General features: G+C 41.5%; 1 protein-coding gene across 2 annotated transcripts in view; it reads right to left on the bottom strand.

Annotated features, from left to right (window-relative positions):
- Nucleotides 1-8,457: 8,457 nt before the first annotated feature.
- DCBLD1 (discoidin, CUB and LCCL domain containing 1) overlaps nucleotides 8,458-21,931 on the bottom strand; it is a 46,165-nt gene continuing 32,691 nt past the window's right edge. For both annotated transcript variants that reach the window (XM_068184353.1, XM_068184354.1), the window contains exons 8-15: nucleotides 20,649-20,864; nucleotides 19,462-19,586; nucleotides 17,785-17,932; nucleotides 17,589-17,705; nucleotides 16,017-16,107; nucleotides 14,945-14,994; nucleotides 13,341-13,460; nucleotides 8,458-10,872 (exon numbers count right to left, since the gene is read on the bottom strand). In XM_068184353.1, coding sequence (XP_068040454.1) covers nucleotides 10,355-10,872; nucleotides 13,341-13,460; nucleotides 14,945-14,994; nucleotides 16,017-16,107; nucleotides 17,589-17,705; nucleotides 17,785-17,932; nucleotides 19,462-19,586; nucleotides 20,649-20,864 — 1,385 coding nt within the window. In that variant the 3' untranslated portion in view covers nucleotides 8,458-10,354. The remainder of the gene's footprint in view (nucleotides 10,873-13,340; nucleotides 13,461-14,944; nucleotides 14,995-16,016; nucleotides 16,108-17,588; nucleotides 17,706-17,784; nucleotides 17,933-19,461; nucleotides 19,587-20,648; nucleotides 20,865-21,931) is intronic.

Here is a 21,931-nt window from a genome sequence, read left to right as displayed (position 1 = left end):
CTTCCCTTTAAGTTACAACTTTTAGTCCTGATGTTTAAGTCCTTTTGTTCAGATTGAGTGTCTGTTTTGTGTTTTAAATTATATTGTAAAAGAAATAATCTCTCACCTATACTGGAGTAGTCATCTCACCCTAAAGCATGAAGTTCACCTGAATGAGCAGAGAGCTCAAGTGAAAGGCAGTGCTGTGGTAACTGGTAGTAGTATAATTATGGTAGTGCTTACTGGGAGTGTGTAAGCAGAGGGCAGAAAACTGTGAGCGTGGGAACTGTCTCAATAGACAAGGCTGAGTCATGTTGGATGAAAAGACATAGAATGTACAATTGGTGAGGGTTGAAACTGTTAACTATTTATTTTTTTAGCTCTAAATTTTTTAGGAGGTTTTAGATATGGGTGACTTCAGCAGATGGAAGGAAGAGGGAAAGGGGAGAAATCTAGCTAGAGTTGTTGTAAAACAAAATGAGGAATAGAGGCAGCTATGAATGAAGATGATAGAAAGAGGAGAAACAAAATTACTTCTTTATGTTACCTGAGGTCAAAGAAGATCATTCAAAATTTCTTTGTGTTCCAGTGTCCTGCTGAAGGAGCTCAGAGGCTGCTCCCAGCAACTGTGGTCACTGAAGAGTCCTCTGCATTTTTTTCCTCAAAGACCCACACGTGACAGGAAGAGAAATGCGTCCTGACTTAGGATATGTGTAAGAAGTCTGGTTTTGCTGATTAAAACCTCAGCTCAATGGCCTGAAAAAAAAATGGGCTAACATATTTCAAGCTTGCCTTTATAAGCTTGAATTTTACACTACAATAATTGGAAAATATTATCACCTTATCTAGTCTGTCTTTTCCAATAGGACACAGTTCCAGATTCTTTAGAAGTTATGCACTTGTAAGGGAACCGATGAGTTGAGAAGTGGAAAACATGCTGACTTTGAAAGAGAAATAATCAATTTCTTTGGATTTTCTTTTCTTATGGATTTTCTTTTCTCATATTGCTTTTAATGCTTTAGAATAGCCTTGTCCTAGCTACTCTGTTCACCTGGTGTTCCCTTCCCACAGAAGTATTTTGGAATCTGCTTGTGATGCCTGCTTCTGTGTAGGACGTGATGCTTCTGAGTCAAATAGTTGAAAAAGGCTAAGTAGTATTTTTCAAGGATTTTCATTTCCTAGGTGAAAACTTTAAGTCACTTGGGTAAATTTTCTGCACTCTATACAAGTGTTTGATTCAATCAGCTGTCCAAATTATTTGGTGTCTCTGTCAGCCTTCTGCCTCATGTTCTAAGGCTTGTGTTTTCCAGCTCTACCTAGGTTAAGCATTGGAGCTGCCAATGTTTTGAAGGCTCTGTAGGAGTATGCTCTTCAGTCCCTTATGAGAGGTGTTTTAAAAGTCCATGTATTGATCCCAGGAGAACTGGTTACAGTTTTATTTTGTAACTTTCTACTGGAGATAGTGATCACAGTTCCCATCAGAATTTTTGGCATCTGTATTTCTTTAAATTTCCTTTTTGAAATGCAAAAGCACTGCAACCTTAGCTGGCTCCCCAGCTTCTCCTGTATCAGTTGTGGGGCCATCAGCTCTCTGCTGCCTGATTTTCAATGGCTGGGTCTCAATCAGGAGGTTAGAAAAATGTAAATACAAATGAAAGTACAGGCATTCACAGACATGTTTTGATAGCCTGTAGTGCTGGAAGTCAGGGGTGCTTGGGAGACAGCTGGTAACTTTTCTGTTAAAACTGCAAGTCTTCAAATATATCTGTAAATCTTTGTAAATCCTTTTGATTACATCTTAATTTGCCTATGAACTGTCTAAATATTTGCATCGATATTACTTCTGTCAAATGAAATAAGTCTGATTCCCATGAAAATATTTTTTCTAATGTTACTTTACTTGCTGTTGCCCAAGTGTTTCTGTCTGCCATCAATTTCTTTAGAGGAATGGAAGCATTAAAGGCCATGAACTGGAATAGTTACACATTTAGTCCACTGGGCTTACACTGCTGGAAATGTCCTTGACTTGAATGCTTTCCCTTTCAATAAGAAATGGAGTGTCCCTATTCAATCCCTGCTGGAACAACCTGTAGAGAGTTTGCCACTGTTGACTCTTCTTCTGCTGAAGGTCAGGGAAGAAGGTTGCTATAGGTTGCCCATGCTGATCCTCTTGTAGAAGTGAAGCCTTTGAGTTATGCCCATAAATGCACCGGTTCCTCTTGGTTTAATTTATAATTTGCGTGGTAGTCTGTGGTTCTGTCAGAAGGGATTACCCATGGGTGCTACAATTTAAACCCTGCCATGGGTACCCTCAGCTTCTGAGGGTGGCTTGGAACAGAGAAACTTACTTTCTATAAATGATAAAGGGGGATTTCTGTATAGCTGTAATAGAGTGCTACTGCAGGCTTTCATGTTTATTTGATCTTCCTTTTTTATCCAGTGTGCCAGTTTAGATGTTCTCCTAATTTGTGAGAGATGTGGGGTGTTATAAGGCAATTCAGGAAGCCAGCAGAATTAGGGTGCTCCTTGAAGTATTATTTTAAGTAGTATTTTAAATCCAGGTCACATATTACAAATTTTATTTTAAAATAAGATGGCAATTCTATGTATTATGACCCCCATATCTTACTAAGTTAATGGGGTTATCTTGGTCGGGGTAAGTAGGCAAATGTACTTGGAGCTGTGTCAGTTTTTTATGCTGTTTTCCACTTCCAAACTTGTCTATTACTTGGTAATTGCAATTGGTGACCAGAATCTTCTTTTTCCGTGCAAAGTACTTGCATCTGTGTGTGGTGCCAAGAGGGGGCAGCATCTTCCTTCCAATCTTTAGCATTAACAAACCTTTGAGAAACAGAACCTATTTTTCATGGGTTGTTTTTTTTGTGCTTTGGTTGGTTGGTTGTGGTTTTTTAATTTAAAAAATATAAAAACTGTATTCATTAGAACTATTTCTAGAAACATATAATCTTAAAATAATTAACATCCAGTCTAATTGATATCCTGTAGCAAGTAGTTTGCAGATGGCACATTACAGTTAAAAATTGTCCTCTCTATATATCAGTGAAATTTATGTCCAAACACTCATAAACACAGACAAGTATAATTACATACAGCTCTGCATTCATGACTTGCTAAAAAACACTTGATTATCCCCATCAATTACTTTAAAAAATGAGTGCTCTGCTCTCTTACAAGCTCAGAGAGAAGCAGTGAAATGTTTTATCTCTTGTTTGTGGATGGGTTAAGGTTTTCCAGAAGAAGGGACCAAATGCACTGATAAAACATGAAGTGAGATGCCAGGTAGGTTCGTAAATACTTCTGCCTGCGCTTTGCCAGTGCCCTTCAACCATGGTACTGAACCAGCCTTGTCACATTCCTGGAATCTTTGCTGGAACAGAGACTGCCCATGGTCAGGACAGGTGAGGAGAAGCAGGAAAAAAAGAGATTACAATTGTGTTTTGCTCTAGTCCAGGTTCAGACAAAAGCCTCTTGGTTGGAGAAAGAGGAAGGTCAGTTCACGTTGACCCACCATTGTCTTTTCTCTACTGGTGCTCCCTTCCAGAGACCACCAAATGATAGTCCAGTCTGCAGGCCTTGTTTGTTGCCATTAACCAGGTGATCAGTAGACCTGTCTGCAGAGACATATTTATGTCCTTGCTGCTGGTCCTTGTACAGTGATGCAGTTTTATTATAAAGGGGGAGTATGGACCATGACTTCCTATGTTAAAAAGTTACCTCTATACATTAATACTTTAAGGAGTATGAATGCCATCTGCAAGGTCTTTGTAAGATAGTAGAAGACTTATTGCAGCATTGTTATCAAAAGCATGGCTTGCTTTGTGTTGTGGCTTGTCAGAAAAGGCTTGTGTGGCCTTTTATGATGAGACACTGAAAGTGCTCGATGCGCGAACCATCCACAACATTTTCACATCCACGTATGACACTAGCATTTCCATATAACAGGCATGCTTTATCCAGGTCACCTTATTCAAATTTTATAAAACTGTCTGTCAGAACAGATGGTGTCACTTAAGGATAAAAAGCTTAGCCATAGATGTGAAGAAAAGCTGCCTCTTCAAGTGAGGTCTGCTAGCTCATCTTAGTCTTTATCACTCCTGTCTTTCCCTGCTCAACAGAGGACTTTTCACAGGTTTGTGGTTGGTGTTTTCAGAGGCCTTTGCATTTTTGGATATGTTTGATTTGTTGCTACAGCTCTGGACAGGTGGCAGCATAGTTGTCTATCTCAGTTCGCCCATCTGTGAAATGGTGTTTGCCTGGGCCAGAGAAATAAGGATGCACAAAACACAGTTGTAAAGACTAGTTTCTAGTATATGCTCAGTGGGTTAAATTGTTCAGACCATGGCCAGGCTGGTGGGTAATATTACTGTCTTTCTGGGTCTTTTCTCCCCTTGTTTTATGGCAAGCATCATCATCTTCTCTGTTATCTGCCATTCCTCATGGAGGAAGACTTCTGATGACTTCCCTGTCACGGCTCAGGCATCACCCATTGTTATGTGTTTTTATATTGTTTGATTTAAATTTGTCTTGGTGTTTCTCTTAAGCCTAGAATTTTGGCTCCCTCCCTACCTTTTTGCCTGCCTTCTAGTAGGCAACATATATGTGTTTTCAAAGTCTATTATTGTCTGTTGTCATCTCATTTGGCTGAGAGAATGTTACAAGCTTTGAATAATTTGTTATATTTGTAAGTTTTCTCATTCTTTTTGGTAGCTCAGACTTAGTAGGAGGAAATGCTGGGTATTCAGGGTACTGTTCCTCTTTGGGTTAGCCAATAATGCAGATTATGAATACATTAATAATACAAGGGAGCGTTTCTAGTAAAGTCTGTTAAAAATTCTGTGTCTAGTCAAAATTATGGATTGTTGAGGTCTGTTCAGGGTGATTATTCAGGGCACAAATGCCTTAGTAAAACTACTATGTCATATTTGTTGACTTTCATTTTTTACTATGGTAAAAAAATATGTTGTCCTTTAACTTGATTAAGTTGTCTCCTTCCTGGATTTATCTTTTTTGTACTTGTGACTATACAAAAATAAACAGGATGATAATCTCTTGGATGTCACATGGCAGAGCAGTAGCTGTGCTGTGAGTGTCTAAGTAATGAATTAACTCAGCCCAGGACAAGAGGTTACTAAATAACCTTTGCCTACTGTAGATGGCAAAGGTTTTTCAGGACTTCCAGCCACTTAATGTGAGGCAAAGCCTAAACAAATTGGTGACATTTGAATGAAAGTCTCGAAATTCTCATGTCCAGACTATACAATGAGATAGCACAGAAAGTTAGATGTGAGAGATCCTCCTTATCATGGGTAGCAGGAATTTTCTCCAACTAAGGATGTCTTCCCTCTTGTCTTTATCTAGTTTAGAAATACTTTATCTGACTCCTTGTCGCATGTCCTTAATGGATTGTAGGACTGTACCGGGGGGAGGAAGGGGCTTCAAAAAAAGGAAGCCCTGAGGAGAGGTTTCTATTTTAAGTTTGAAACTGGTTGTGCAGAAATGGCACCTTCCTTTTAAATAAGTATGTTCTATAAAACTCACTCTATCTTCAGTAATTCATAGGCAATGCACTGGTAGTCTTGTTAACCCCACACAGCTATGGCAGGGTAATTTTCAATGTAGGTATCAACAAACTGATGAGTTTCAAATTAAACGGTAAATTCTGCTTTCACACTGTACTTATCACAGTGTAGGCTGGAGGTCAGGACAAACTTACATCATAGCTGACATTGGAAAGAAAAGGGCAGCACACAATTTTATTTTGGAAAATAATAAGGAAAAAGGAATGCAACAACATAACCTTGTCATTCCTTCGGTCTGGCCTGATTACAGGCTGGGGAGCCTTTAAGAGGTCCACTTGCTGAGCAAAGCTTTACCCTGAGAGAGGGTGGACAGAAGAATACAGATGGATTTCTACAAGGTTACTTTTCAGTGGGCCTCTGATCCTGCAGGACTGCTTTGAGACAACAGACTCCCTTCTTAGAACTCTCTTCATTTTTTCACTTTTTGTTTTAATGATAGTGATCTACCAAACAGGTAAACACAGATAGGTTCTGTAGTGGGACCTTTAGCCTAATATTCCTATCCTGTGTAGGGAATGTTTATTGCTTCTGACAGGGTTCCACTAAAATCTGTCCATGAAGTGAAGGACTGCCAATTCTCTGGCAGTCAGTGGGAAAAGTCTGAAGGAAGTCTGTATTAAAAACTAAATCTTCCCAGGTTTTAGCCATGCCAATAATGCAGACCAGTCATGGGATTCACCAAGCTGTTTCTAGTGATTCGAATCCAACCTCCTGTTTCAAAATAAGGAGGCAGGGATCTGCCACTTAACACACAGGTGCTAGAGACACTGCTGTGACTGCTGCCATTTTAGCTCACAACACTCCTCAGATGCCAGGGGTGCAGAATAGCCTCAGGGCTTTCCCTGCATGCCCCCATCTCTGCAGACCGCTGTATGTAATGAGTGGGCTACCGAGCTGGTTGAACCCATCCTGTGGATGGTGTCTGGAGAGGGAGCTGAGGCCAGGCTGTTGATCCAAAGATCATAAAAAGAGAGCAGATGATGTTCTAACCAGGACATACCCTGAGCCAGGAAATCTTAATTCCAGTCTAGGGCTAATTTTAACCTATTGCCTGTTGGATGTAAAGATTGTGGTAGGTACTAAGGTAAGGTTTAATATCTGATGTTTAGCAACTAAAAGAAATAGAAAAATACTCTTTAGAATTACTCTTGATTGGAAAAAAGTCTTTTGTATTGAGCATTAGAAAGGTACTTGATAGAAGAAATAAGAATTTGTGATCTATTTTCCTGTCAAGGCAAAGAAAATTTGTGATTTTGCTGTGGTATTTTTGGAACCTTTGTTGGAGGTGGTTTTTTTTTGGAAATTGTTTGTGTTTTAAATATAAGGCACCAGCTGGAAATGCATGCTGTCATTTTTTGGTTTGAGTTGTAGGTAGCTGACACCATTTTTTACACTTTATTACCTCAAGAGTCACCTCCTTCAGTTCTCTCAGTCAGACATGCAGTTACAGGGCTGCCCCTGTTCCCAGCAAAGTCAGCGACTTGCTGTCAATAGCAATGGCACAGGCAGGTCCTAAGTGCCAGGAGCTGTTAATATTTAACCTTCTTGTGGACTCTGGCTTGGCTTTTCTGTTCCAACCCACTGGGAGTGGCTGCTTGGGGAAGAGGTTTGGTATCAAAATACCACTGAAAGTCTCCATTGACTAGAGGATCAGACTCTGCTCTCACACAATCTCTAGAGATGCTGGAGAGAGATCCACAGCTAATAGGCCTTCTGAGTGTGGAAATGTCCCAAAATAGTGCATACTCTAACCTTCACTGTGGAACAAAGGTTTTTAAACCTGGGGTGTTTTATAAGGCTGCCTGTGCATCTGGCTTTGGCAGTGAGGACAGGCTTATGTAGACAAGCTGGAGTTTGATGTATCAGTATGTAAAAAGCCATTCAGAGGATGCACACGAGGATGGGCATGGGCACTGGTAAGATTCAAGCAATCCTCTTTCATTCCTACACCAGGATTTTGTATCTCTACCACCACTAGGATACAAAGACATGGGGTAGGAAGCTCCCTTGCGTATCTGCTACTAGGGTTGCTAAAACCTTCCTAGGCCAAGGTGGAGAGGCCTGAGGCTTTTAGTGTTAACCATGCTCAGCAGCCACTCAGATGTGAACCATGAACCACCATGGCAGTGACCAGGAGATGTGCTGCCTCTGTCCCTGTCAGCACCAAGCCACTGTGAAGGGAGGCTGAAGATGTCTGGGGATCTATTTTAACCCGGCTTTGCAGGTTTGTTGGGTTACTTCTGAGGGGGGTGAGGATGAAAGCAAGGTGCAAATTGAGACCAAACTTTCCATTATTAGGCTAAATCAGCTGTGTTAAGATGGGTTTGAATGACAGCAGAAATGGGTGGATGCTTCTGCCAAGAAGCTTTTGACACTTGTACCATGTTGCTAATGTGCCAAGCATGTGGCAGAAATATGCAAAAAGTTCATTATAATACAAGTAGTGTCATCTGCTGCCTGGTCCCCTTGCATTGCTGTGTTCCTTAGCTGCCTCATTAGGTGGGGAATAGGCCTGATTACCGACTTGTTTGTCAAGTGACAAGTCAGGCTAATTAGTTGTGTAGGCAGAGGATTGGTTTCAAGCTCATCAGGAGGGCATCCTCGTCCTTTCCTCAATCATATGCATCCTGCAGCAGGGTTTGGCGCAGGAATTTGTTTGTGGGTTCTTCTCTAGAGCTTACAGACAGAAAATTTGGGCTAAATGGGGCACTGAGAGAATCTTTTTTAGCCTGCCACACTGGAGCCATGAATTGCAGCAGTGCAACTGGCACTTTTGCAGGGTGTAAGGAACACTTCCTTGTCACCCTGCAGGGTTTGTGGCGGGAGTGGGCGTGCAGCGATAATCAAGTCACCGAGTGAAGTGGCAGGCCTGTGTGGCTGATTTACAAATACCAGTGTTCTTTATTTACACAGACATGTAAACAACAGAAGGTAAACAACACCGCCCAGCTCGGTCTAACAAACAGGCTGCTGCTGTTTCACTTCAGGACCTGAGGTGTTTTAGACATTTCACAGAAACTGTATTGACAGCAAACACAGGAAGGCTACGAGGTTACCTTGACTCTTTCTTCTCTGCACGGGAATCGCATGCACGGTGCGGCAGCGTGGGGGAATGGCACCACCTGAGGCCACAAAACAAGGGTATGCAAAGAACCCACTCAGAGCTTGCCTGAAGTTCAGGTCTGGCCGGAGTTCCAGTATTTGTGAGCAGTACCACTGCAACCAGTCTGTCCTCTGACAGCACTTTCCACCCAGAGATCTGAAAGCACTCTGCAAACAGACTGATCAATCTTCCTCGCGTCCTTTCCAAATCATCCCGTTTATATACAAGGAAATAAAGGGAGGGCCTTCAAAGAGCGGCTTTCCCAGAGCTCAGGTTTTACTGGTCTCGTTTCCCAACCTTGTGCTTTAAGTATAGCACCATTCTTTCTTCACAGAAGTATATAGCTTCTTGACATTTTAGGACAAGCTTTTGAATTCAAAGAAATGCCCCAAGTCCTGGAGGTAGAAGGGCAGTGAATGGTCCCAGTCATGACCAGAAGCTGTTCTGCTCCAAAGCTGCCCCTGCTGAAAGAGGAGTCAGCTACTGTGCGTACATTGCACCCAATCCCAAGCTTTTTCAAGTTTGTCTGAAAACGGAACTAAGGGAAACATTAGCTGCAAAAGAAAAACTAATCCAAAACAACAGTGCTGATCTGGTGTCTTGCAAATTTAACTGCAACAGTAACCCATACACACACTGTGTTTCAGTTAGTTGAAATACTTCTAAGAGAAATGTTACACTGAATTTGTGTAACAGAAAAATACCTAATGGAGAAATGAAGAGTTCAGGAAGTTTACTGCTTTGTGCCAAGAAACATATTTCCTTATAGTTTTAGCAGCAAAAGAATCAGCTGGGGCTTGAACAGCATTGACTTCTCAGCTGTAAATTCACATTTTGGTTATACACACACTTCCTAAATAAAAAAAAAAATTAAAATAACTTCTCCAGATTAACTGGTATTGGATATGTTGTTTGGTCTTGGTGTTTTTTTGTTTTCTTTTTTTTTTTTTTTTTCCTTGTTGTGGAGTGATAACCATGGCTTGAACCCAAAACCAGTTTCAGCCTTTCGACCTGTTTTCTAACATGAATTGCAAGTTCGATGGGCTCAGCTTGTACGCTAGATCAAATTCAAGCATGTGAGAATTGCTGCTAAAAAAGCAGCTGGGAAGTTGTGTTTGAGCACAGTATTTAAATACTCAGCTGCCTTCTCTCATGCACATTATACAGCAAGAAGTTTAACTTCTATCCTCCCAGTTAGAACTACAGCCCAATCTTCAGTTATCATAGGAAAGGAAATGAATCAACACAACCATAAGATACACCATTTACAGCTGCCAGTACAGCAGCAGGTAAGATAAAGACAGAAAAAGAGGACTGTTTTTCTTAAATAGGCATTCCTGCAATCCTTTCAAACCCCCAGGTGAAAAGGAAACCTAAGAAATTCTCCTTAAATAAAAGCTATGTACAAATTGCACACATTGCAAATGGAGCACTGAGATCAGTTACAGAAAATAAGATGTACAGTCTTCACTGATAACATCTCTCTTGCTATAAACAGTGATAAACAGCATATGCTTTCTTCAGATGTCAGAACCCAGCAAGACAGCAATATTATGTACACAGGGCTTGTTTGCCTTCTGCCTCCCACAGCAGAGTCCCTCCAAACTCTGTTTTCACTTCAGAAAGCTGTGCAGTGACGTTCCTGCACACCGTGCCGCTCCTGCTCGGCAAATCACAAGAGAGCTGTCATTGCTGTCTGGCTTATGGGCTTTAGGCAGTCTCTGGGCGTGGAGTAACCCTCGCCCCCGAGAGCAGTTTGCTGGGGTTTCTGGTAGTCTGTGTTGTAGCTCACGGAGGTCAGAACACCATTAACTTTGGGTTTGTCGTAGTTTATGACACTCTGGGGTGTCTGATAGTCTCCGTTCCTGGTGTCGTTTTTACACGAACTGGAGAAGCTGCCAGCGGTAAGGGAATGTATCTGAGATGAGGCGACAGGAACGTTGTAGCCGCTCTCAGGGGGGAAATTGCTTTCTCTTGCTATGTGCCGCTCTATGATGGGGGTGGCGTACTCGGGCTCTTGGCTGGTCAGGGGCAGAGCATATTCATGCCTGTTAGCTCTGTGAGGGCAGTGATAGTGATTTTCAAACTCAGAACTCCCCCTTCTTCCCTCCTCTTTGGTGTCCATGGGGCGAAAAGTGGATCCTTTACGCGTTACCGTCCCAGTTCCGATCATGAGAGGCTGCTGATAATCTAAAAGGAAGCATGAAATGCTCAATAAGGCATAGGCTGGTTATCTTACGTATGTAATACTTAGGCATAGATAGGTATTTTATATTGAAAAACTACTCTGTTATTATATCAGAAGTGTGGTTACTGGGGATGTGAGGAAACCTTTTCCCAACACAGATCCTGTAACTTCCTTCAGCGAGCCAGAGTTGCAGAACATGGCAGAAACTCTTCCACGGAGAAGCTCCAATCTGCCACCTCTTTTTCTACTCCCTCCCTTTCCCCACCTACCCTCCCAAATAAGTTAACATTTCTGGAATATACTTGAAAGCCCTAAAAAAGAGTGAGGTCAACAAAATATTAGCAACAAACTGGACAAAGGACATGGCATGAAGATCCACAAGCGAGAAGTTCTCCAAAATGAGTGTTCCACTTTTGGAATAATTAAAATGCCCAGAGGATTCTTAATGAGCCGGCTTTATTTAAAAGGCATCTCACAGCAGCTGACTGACAAGAAGGATGAAGTTAGGCAAAACGGCAGCCAAGAGAGTCAATGGAAGTGTGAAATGTGCTAAGCCAGCTCAGCACGGCTGCAGGCGTGCCAGGGGGAATGAGCTTGGGGGGAGAAGTGGGAATGGTGCTGCCAGAGGAACTGGGCAGTCACCCAGTCAAAGGGAAAGAGCTGGCCTAAGGCAAACAGCCTGAGCAGGAGCAAGGAGCGAGATGGAGGAAACACGGCCTCAAGAAGTGTGTGTTTGCGCCTCTAGCTAAGGTAGGTGCCAGGCTGCCATGTGAGGAGATCTGAACGAGAAGGTTTCCTGAAAAAACAAGCAATACTATTATGAGAAAAGTGAACGTTCTAACTTTCTTGCTTTGGCGACAATCTCTTACAGATACTAAGGGTGGCCTGAACAGCTCTAGTAAATGACACTGCTAAAGTATCGTGTTTTCATGCAGGCGTGAAGAAGTTAGCTCGGTTTCTGTTCTGGCATCGCAGTTCATCTGACATGAGCGTCGAATTCGATCCCATATGTCCTGTGAATCTTTTTGGCAGTTTCTGGCTGTGTCCCAAACTTCAGCATGTAGGGTGAAGGTGTTATGATATTTCTCTAAGTAAGTAGTGCAGCTCTCCCCACCAATACTGCCGCCATCCCCAGAAATCTCTCTCACTCAGGATGGAGCATCTTGGCTTCCTCCTGGCTGCCTTTGGGAACCAGCAGGCAGCTGGGGGTCTCAAGTAAGGGAATTCCATGTAGCATGATAACCTGTATGCAAATTGTGTGTTCTCTGCAAATAAATTATTAAATGGCACATTTCTAGGTTGCATTCACATTCTTATTTCCTATTTTTTTTAAGGAGACTACAGGTGAAATGCTAAGGCTGGGAACGTGCCTGAGCCAGGCTGAGAGTTCAGGCTTCCCACAAACACAGCAAGATGGGATGGTGGAGAGAGCATAGACTTCCTAGATATGGCCAGGGAACCTAAAAACCTAATATTTTGTGAGCAACCTTTATTCATTCTCTTTCCTTAAAACTGCTTTATAGGTCTCTGCATATTTATATATTGAAAGTTTCTATAAAGGATTGAAACTGTCTTTGAAAGATATTGAGAGCAGCACCATATGGAATTACAGTAACCATCCATTTGTTTTTTAAATGTATTTCTCTGCCAAACACAATGAAGAAATTCTAAGGAATTTCTAAGGTCTGGAGGCTGGAAATAGGAAACTAATCTTTCTTCAAGAGTGCTGATCACTGATCCCATGAAATGGCTGGTCTCACTAGCCTTACCAGACAGACTAGACTAGGGGGGATAAGATGTGCTAAGAGGATGAATTAAAAAATCATCCCTTTGGGATGCAAATAGTTCTGATGCTCTTTCATTGGGATTTGCTCTATCCAGTGACCTGGAGCCAGGGTAACACAGGAGAGTAGTGCTGTGGTTGGCTTACTTCCTCTCTCTCATCTACCTGCCTCCTCTTCAGGAGACCTCATCTCCCAGATAGTTCAGGAAAGCTGCACAGGGATCTCAGCACAACTTCCAGCTAGGCATGAAATCCCACCATAAACCAAGTAATTTTTCTAGTTGATCAGCAGCAAGGGGCATCATAATTTTTCCCATTTCCGGAGACACTTGTGTTTAAACAGAAACACAAAAATTAGTCAGCAAAGGGAAGCAATCCTATCCTAGGCACATTCTGGCACTTCATCCATGCCTGAGTGCCTTCCATCATTACCTTCAGCTGTAACTATTTCAGAGTCAGGAAATTTTTCCAACAACTCCAAGAAAACAAAATTCCAAAACAGTGGGTCTTTCCCTCCCTAATAATAGCTGCTTCACTATACATTTGGGATGAACATGAATAAATCTGTTCCTGACCCTCAGCTTGCATAAGAGCTGAAGCTTGTCACATTGCTGGGCCATCCCTCTCCCTGTTACTAGCTCTGCACACAGAGCAAAAGGGATGCATCCTAGCGGGAGCAGCTGTTACCTGCCATGTCACTGGTGACCAGATCCAGCTTTTGTGGTGTCTCCTTCTCATTATTATAGCTGATGGTAAATTCAGTTGACTGATGTCTGGTAAAGGGCTGCTTGATTTGTTTCCAACAACCTATGAAAAAGAAATTAAAATATAAGGCTTATCAGCAAGTTAAATGCATGGAATCAGAAGACTTACAAGTAAGTTTAATTTTTGGTATACTCATTGCTGTCAATATATTGAAATAGTTTAAAAATATGACTAAAATGGGCCGTTTGTTTAAAAAAAGCCCCCTAAATATGGAGGGTGAAGGAAGAAGTGAATCATCAACTGGGATTTCCAAGTTTATATAAGATTTTTTGGCAAGAAGGGCTCAAACTCTGTAGGTGCCTACAGTGATGCCTTAACAAAGTATATTGATAAAATATCAACTTTAAGTCAGTTCTGTTTTGGCATTGAATATGTGGCAAAAATAATGCTTAAAATTTCTCCTTTTTTCAGTAGATTAGCGTGGCTTCTGTTTTACTGGTATCTGAGCACCTGCATTTATCAATTAACTTATTCTCACAACATCCTTGTAAGACATAGAAGACAAAAATCCACAGGGGCAGGGACTTGCTGGAGCCTGTACCAGGAGGTCTGTGGAGAGGTGAGTTTGACTCACAGCTTTGTAAGCCCCAAGCTCACAAGGGCTTAAGAGCTTGATTTATGAAGCAGACATACAACAAATGAACTGACGGGGTAAGAGGCTATCTCCAATTTCTTGGGATTTGTCCTCATTAGCAAGTGAGAAAGGATTATGATGTGACCTTAAAAAATCATATTAGCAAATATGATGTTAAGTACAAATTAATTTTCTAATGAGGGCGAGCTGCAGTGGGTAACAGCATTCCTTTCACTGACGTCAGCACCTACTGAAATTTTGGAGCTGAGCTATTGCAAGAGACTTGTCAAGAGACATATGAAGTGCTCAGTGGTTTGGTTTTTTTTATGGAAAGCCGAGTTTCAGAAGGATATTCCTCTACAGAAGTGGCCAGGAGAAACAGCCCAACTGCCAAGCTGATGGGAACCCCACTCTAGAAAATGTTACTGAGCAAGACAAAGAAAATACTTCATCGGTGTGCTCAAGCCAATCCCTCATTCAATACAGTTCACTGTTATTAGGCTTTATAAATACAGTTTCAGTCAGGGAGGTCAGTGAGAAGAAAATATTAAAGCCATAAAAAATTATTATCCCTTGCTCTCTTAGCGAAAGGCAATCCCCTCTGCTGTGGGGAAAAGAAAAGCAGCAAATTTCTGCAAAATAGGTATTTTGAAAGTGGGAAGGAAAAGGAGAGCACCTGGGAGCACTCTTACATGCTAATTTATGCACTCTGTATAATAGATCTTTTGTTAATTGCCTTTCTGTCATAGAAACCAAATTATATTGTTTCTCAGGGCACTGTGCTAGGATGATACAAGTGGGACTATCATTTGCTGTTTCCCTTGTATGAAGAGGTGAATTTGAATGAGGAAATGTGGATGCTATTTCACAAGCATTAAATGCTCAGTTGCATAAACCCCTTCCTGCTGGCCCAGTGGACAGGACAGGACAAAGTGCATGATTCTCCACTAACCTGATTTCTGAGTACTGGATAATCCATAGGAAAGTCCTTTGGCTTCTCGCCTGAGAGGAGAGAAAAGGCTTTATAAACATCAGTACTTACAGCATTTCAGCTTCATGCCTTAGCTCCAGCAGAGCCTATTCACTTGGTGGTTGAGGACAAGGCTCACTGTGATTTCCTGGAGGTTGTAGTTTACTAGAACATCAGGCATGCAAACCAGCATTTTGACATTTTCTTTTTCTCCATCTATGTGCAAGTTGTGAGTGCTGGTGTTCAAATTTTCGGGGCTGGCACTCATCTGTTTGATGTGTCTATGTCTAGATACGTCACTCTGGGCTGTGTTTGGGTCTGCTCTTCTGAATTCTTTGGCGATTTTATAGATTTACTGGGAATCCAGGGCAGAGCTGAGTATCACTGGTGATGAAGCAGCATCACCAGAGCATTGCTTACACTTCCAAATCCCCATCTGCTGACAAAAGCATTTCCTGGTTCAACATGCAAGTGCAGGTTCATAGGAATGGGCATCTAGCAGGAAGCACAGTTAGCAGTGCTTCTTCCAGTCCTGAGGCTTGTGAGATGAAATAGCTTAGTTTTAGCTGCTTGCACCACTGTATGTGTGACTCCACAGAGCTGAGCTCTGCTTCCAGCCTGCTAGGTTAAGTGCTTTATCTTAAGGGAATGGGAAACAAAAGAAAATAAAAGAAAATAAAAGAAGGAATTAAAAGAAAATTATCTGAATAGATAGCTCAAATCTTCCTTCCCTTCACTGAATTTTTATTTGGCTTTGGTGTGGAAATTATCCGGTCTTTGACTGCTTTACACCTCAGCACTTGTAGGTATATGTAGGGTGAAGAGAACAGCTGGTTATGCACAGTTCTGACCTGCTTTACCTTCACTTTTCTCTGACTAGAGGAGACATACAGTAAGAAACACAATTTACAGAGACAGGTGAGTTCTACTTTAAAGAAAGAGTCACAAATAGGAGCAATTCCCAGCTCCCTGGTAAGGAGGCTCTGGAAAGAGGAGTTGGACATGCTAGCTAGGTACCCACAAATGCCTCCTTTGACAAAAACCAGTAACTTACTTGCGTAGGGCTGCGCAGATACAAATTCCAGAGAACAAGAACAGAAACAGCACGATGAAGATGGGGACAATTATAGCTGTAAGCTTTAAACCTGCATGAGCAAAAAAAAAAAAAGGGATAAAAGTTTAAAAGGCAAATTACTCTAAAGCTGGTAATTTTTACTACAGCAGAAGTTAGATAATGTTGCAGGAATGCTTCTTGAAGAGAGCATGAAAATGTACAACTGTAAAACTAAAAGACTACTCCTCAGCCATGGTTGGATGCCATGTACCCATGTGGAACAATGTTAAAACAAAATAGTTGAATATACTTTCTCAAGGGTTATACTTGACTTGGCATCTATATGCATCCTTACAAAGAGCAGTTCTTATTACACATTAGATGACTTTTAAAAAGCCACTCATGCACACTCTGTTTGCAGTTGCTTATAAATCTGCCAAAGGAGACTGCAATTTTACATGCCAAGTATCTGGCTCATGCTGAACTGGCTGAAACATTTCAGTCAAAACAGTACAAAGATTTCCACGAGGGAACCTAGGGAAAAACCTGTTTAGCCGCTGTTAAATTCCAACACAACAGGCTTTAGAGCAGGGATTTGAAAATTAGCAGTGGGGTGGCTCTTGTGTCAGGAGTGTGCCATTCCCTGTTTCTATAGACACTTGCCAGCTGTGAGAATAAGGCAGTAGAAGTGTCCACAGGGTATTTACAATTTAGCAGATGAAATCTCAGTAGATTTCCTTTTCAGTGTACATGGATATGGTTTACTCATACCGCTGCACAGATGAACTGAGCTTGCTTGCTCTTGGCAAGCAGTTTCAGAATTTTTTTTTTCTTCCACTGACTGCTTCTTACAACTAGTTTTTTCACAGAGGTATTTCTACAACTCTCAGCTACCTAATGGGTACAGTGGGCATTTGGTACAGTGGGTCTGCCAATTCCTGCCTGGCTATGAGCCCACCAGTCAGTATAAGCACCAAATTTTGTTTCTTTGCTTTTTAAGGTCTAAGAAGTTAGCTCCATAACATTAGAAGATGAAGACTGTAAATTCAGGGAGAATTACACAAATTAATGTTGTCTGAGCCCCCATAAACACAGGCATTATGGAAGAGTGTTTAATTACAAAATCAGGCACTACTGTATGCTGCTTTCAGCTGGGAACTTGCTCTGGAAGGAGTCATGGTTGTGTGGAGAGAAGATAATACTTTTGTAAGACAACTCCTTCACCTACTAAAAAATTCTAAAATACAGGATGAGAGTGAGGAAGAACTCTCCCAAAAATTGCTGCTGAGTGCTCACTGTATTCCCTTGAGCCACCCACCAAGCATGGCAAATCAACCAATATGACAGGGAAACCAAAGCCCAATGTTTAACACATCAAGGAAAATTAAGGCTTTCAATCTCTTTCTGTGCCTTAAGACAAAAAGAACCTATTGCTCCTCCTTCTTCTCTCTGTCATTAATAAAGTCTGAAGGGAAAATAAAAGTTTTGATTTGTGAGAAAGTTTAAAGTTCACTCAGACTGGGCTGAAGACATGATGCATCCTAGAGAAAATGCAGCACTAGGTAGTGTTACCCAAGCTAGTTTCTTCGGAGGGTATGGGCTCTGTAACAGTCCTGTCTTCTTTTCCAAGGGAGGTTTCTGTGCTCTGACTTGGTTTCTGCCACATGGAATGCGTGAACGAACTGTTAGCTGCAAGAGAGAAGGGGGCATCAGTGGCACTGGGCAGCACAGGGGGCTTCAGAGGCACCATGCACTGCTTACCCCATACCTGGCATTATTCGACAGCCCATCAGCTCCAGCTTCAGTGCTATTCTTTGGTTCCAGGTCTGAGGGATAATGCGCACGTAACGGGCCACGATGGGAGGGATGAAGTTATTGCGCACTATGTCACCAGAGTTGGAGTTGCCTTGGAATACCTGCAATGAAAGGTGCACACATTGTCTGCCCTGTTTTAAAAGTCTCTTTCTTCAACGTGCTCCTGACATCCAACTTGAAAGATTTTTCCTAAGACTAACACACTGATAACCTGGGATTCAGCCACAAGATTTTAGGAATTGAGAGTTCTGGGAAGAAATAATCTTTTTAGTTGTGCCAGATGATCACATTTTTCTGTTAGCTTGGAGGAGAAAGATTATCACCCTTTCAATACTGTGTAATTTTCAGTTAATGTATGCTGGTATAATGCTATCATATTTTATTTAAGAGCATTGCAGCACACTTTCTTGGAAATAGGGGATAGAAACATGAAAAAAGAAAACAACTGAGGTAAACCATTTCTAGGCATTTTAGTAAAATGGTCAGTTTTCTATATCAAGCTTGAAGAATGACTATTAATTACATGGTTGTTCCTGCACTTTTACAATATTTCCCAGACTCAGCTTAGCTCCCTGTGCAGAACAGTCATCCTTGCAATATTAGTTCTTGGAGATGCTTCAGCACGATCTAGGAAAACTTAAAAGCCTGATGAGATAGAGAAGTGAGCTCAGCATATCTTAGATAAAATGCCAGGCCATATAGGGTTCTGATGGGATAGGTTCTGTCATGCACCATAACTGAAACCAAGATCGTATATAATACTTTCAAAGGATATTTGTATATAACAAATCACTGTGGGAAACTGCAAGTCTGCATATTTTAAATAGCTAAGCCTTTGCAGTTCACCCACTACTAGGTTGATTCGTCACTCTTTGGGCCAGCATCCCCTCAGTTTAACATTTAAAAAAATATTAACCCCATTAATGTGGGAAATTTCTTGCTATGCAAGCTAAGAAAAGCAGAGCGAGCAGGAAATCTCTCTTCAGCTCTGCCAAGTTTTCAAAAACTGTCATCAACCCTGAGGACAGTAGAGCCTTCTCCTGAGGCAAGCTGAGATCCCTCAGGAATGATGAGTGGAGGTCTGACTTTGTACACAGTGGGGACAGGGAGGAAGGCTTTTGGGATTTCTTTTGTTTGAAATAAAACATGAGGTTTTCAGGGGAAAATGTTTTCAGACAAACTCCACCAGCAGCTCTGCCCTTCACCAAGGGGTTGTTTCATTTGGCAGGGGGAGGTGGATTGACTGTCCCAATGCATTTGGAGCTAACCCTCAGCTTTGCTGGTGCCATACCAACAGCATCCCTGGCACAGGCAAACACTAGCTGAGCTAAGGACTTGCCCCAACAGCTGCTGTACAGCTCCAATTACAGCACTTTTTTTTAAAAAGGGTGCAGACATACACATGCCTCCCTGTGCGTGTCCCACAGCTTCACCAGTCCCTGGATAACTTCCTTGTTTCGACAAGCTCATGATCTACTCTGTAGCCATAAATTACATTGGTGAAGACAGCCCAAGTCTAGACAAGTTTGAAACTCCTAATTGTTCTTGACAGTGAAAGCCTACCCTTCTACATCAAGACAGGATAGGCATTATTGTTTTGTGTTTTCCTACTCTTCCCACTTTCCCTTACCTTTTCTTCATTGCTCAGAATCCCTCTGTAAGTTCTCCATTTTGAATTATTATTTTTATAGTTCATTGTAAATGTCTTCACATAAAAGTTGAAATTCATGGATCCAGAACCAGTGGTCTTAATCCCTTTTAAGAAAATGCAAGAAACAATTTCATTTGCTATGTGCCTGTTTTAAGGAAACATTTTCAAATGCAAACACACACACCAAAACAATTCTGAAAACTTGGTCTTCAAGGTGTTAGTTTATTTTCCAAAGTGTGTTGAAATTGAGTTTAAAAGTTGGGTGAAGAATGGGAATCTGTTTTAAATTGTGAACTTAGACCAGTTGATATTTTTAACAGAGCACAAAACGCTCGGGGAGCTGGGTCTGTTCAGCCTTGAGGAGAAATGACTGAGGTGACCTCATCAATGTCCATCCCTATCTAAAAGGAGGGTGTCAAGAGGATGGAGCCAGGCTCTGCTCAGTGGTGCCAAGCAACAGGACCAAAGGCAATGGGCAGAAACTGATGCACTGGAAGTTCCACCTGAACATGAGTCAGAACTTCTTTACTGCACAGGTGACCGAGCACTGGAACAGGCTGCCCAAAGTGGTTGTGAAGTATCTCTCACTGGAGATATCCAAGAACTACCTGGACACAATCCTGTGCTGTGTGCTCTAGGATCACCCTGCTTGAGGTTGGGCCATATGACCCACTGTGGTGCCTTCCAGTTTTACTCATTCTGTGATTCTGTGACTCCAAAATGAAAATTGCTTTTTGATATTATGGTCTGTATTGGCCATCCTTACATCTTTAGCAGCAACTTTAATTTACATTTTTACAACTAAACCAGGAGATGGAAACAGGAATTTCTTTCACCTAGGCCTTGTTTCAAAGGCTTTCATGACTTTCATGTTTCTTATTGATTCCAGATCATCCACCCAGACTCTACTGCTCCCTGTGTAAGTATCTTGTTCTGTTAGCATGTTTACAGATCAGATATACACGACAGTTGAGTTCAATCCTATATCCCCATAGGAAGACCAGTCTTGTAACTAGCCATGATGTTTTAAACAAGAAAACAATATTCCTGAGTGCAGAACATTTCATTACATTTAACGAAACGTTGCATTAGTGCACTATCAGCTTTTCAGCTGCATTCAGTTTCTTCTCCCGCTGAAACGCTCTAATAACCAGACAGCGACATACCCGTTATTCTCTTCTTCTCTCCCAGGTCTATCTCCAGCCATTCACGGTTGCTGCTGTGGTTAGAGGCCCAAGACCATCCCGGGACTTGTAGCCAAGCCTTGTCTGGGGACCACAGGAGTAGCTGCCCAAACTCATTGGTCTCCTCCCAGTAGGAAGATGCAGTAACCTGGCTCTTGGAGAGGAATCCCTCTTCCAGACTGAGAGATTTGTTGCAGCCTAGGAGTCCCCACACAGACAGGCAGAAGGAGTTATTTTGCATTTTCACAGGATATTTTTATATTAGGCTAGCAACATTTGAAGACCACCCACAACAGCAAAGTCAGACGTTGCTGAATCTAGTGCTAGCCTGATGCTCTCCATTAGCTGTGGTGTTTACCAGTCAATTTGTAGTGTATGATCCAGTACCAGAGTGCTGCAGTCCCAATCCTTTACCAGTCTAACTCCTACATACATGACACCTTCTGACTACATCTGCTATTTTTGCCATTTAGTTTTTTAATCTCTGCACTTTTGTCTCATTCCTGTGAAGACATTTTTTATTTTTAAATTTTTCCTTCTGAAACATAATATTTATGTTTTGAGATTGGCATTAACTAATTCTGCTGTACAAAACATTTCACAGATGAAGGCACTGTACTGAGAGGAATACTTTACTGTAAATATTTCATGATTCCCACCTGCAATTAGGGCTAGGAAAGTTACTCATTAGAGAAGCTCCTTGATATTGCTGCCAAGATGTGATATCATGAAGATAATATCTCTGGGTAAGTACTACAAACTCCACCAAAGAACCCACAAAGTCTCTGCACATCAAGGTTCTTCAGAGAAAACAGGCCAGTGGAATATGGTTCAATGAAGTTAAAAATAATTCCTTGGCAGATTCAAAGGCCTATACATGCTCTACAGTTTTCAGTAGAATAGTAAATGATTTTATCTCAAATGAGTGAAATATAATTCAAATGAACGAATGCGAACTTTTCCCCCCTCTTTGCTGTGTTTTATGAAAATGAATGGCTTGACAGATTAAAAGAGGGTTTTGCATCTTAGAAAGCCATAAACAAAAACGCCTTCTGTATCAGTGCAATATAAATATATTTTAATTTCTCCTATGTTTTCTTTCTCTGTTTGTATGATGAAGATGGAAATTACAAATGTCTGAAGAAAAACTGCTTTCATTTTCTGTGGCCTAAAGTACATAAAAATGGGATTATCTGATTGTCATTTTTCATATGCTGGCACCAGAAATGTAACAGCAGAATACTATTTCTGTTTCTCATCTATGT

The sequence above is a fragment of the Anomalospiza imberbis genome, chromosome 3 (assembly GCF_031753505.1).
Source record: "Anomalospiza imberbis isolate Cuckoo-Finch-1a 21T00152 chromosome 3, ASM3175350v1, whole genome shotgun sequence".
Classification (NCBI taxonomy): Eukaryota; Metazoa; Chordata; class Aves; order Passeriformes; family Viduidae; genus Anomalospiza; species Anomalospiza imberbis.
This window is presented reverse-complemented; position numbering and strand designations above follow the sequence as displayed.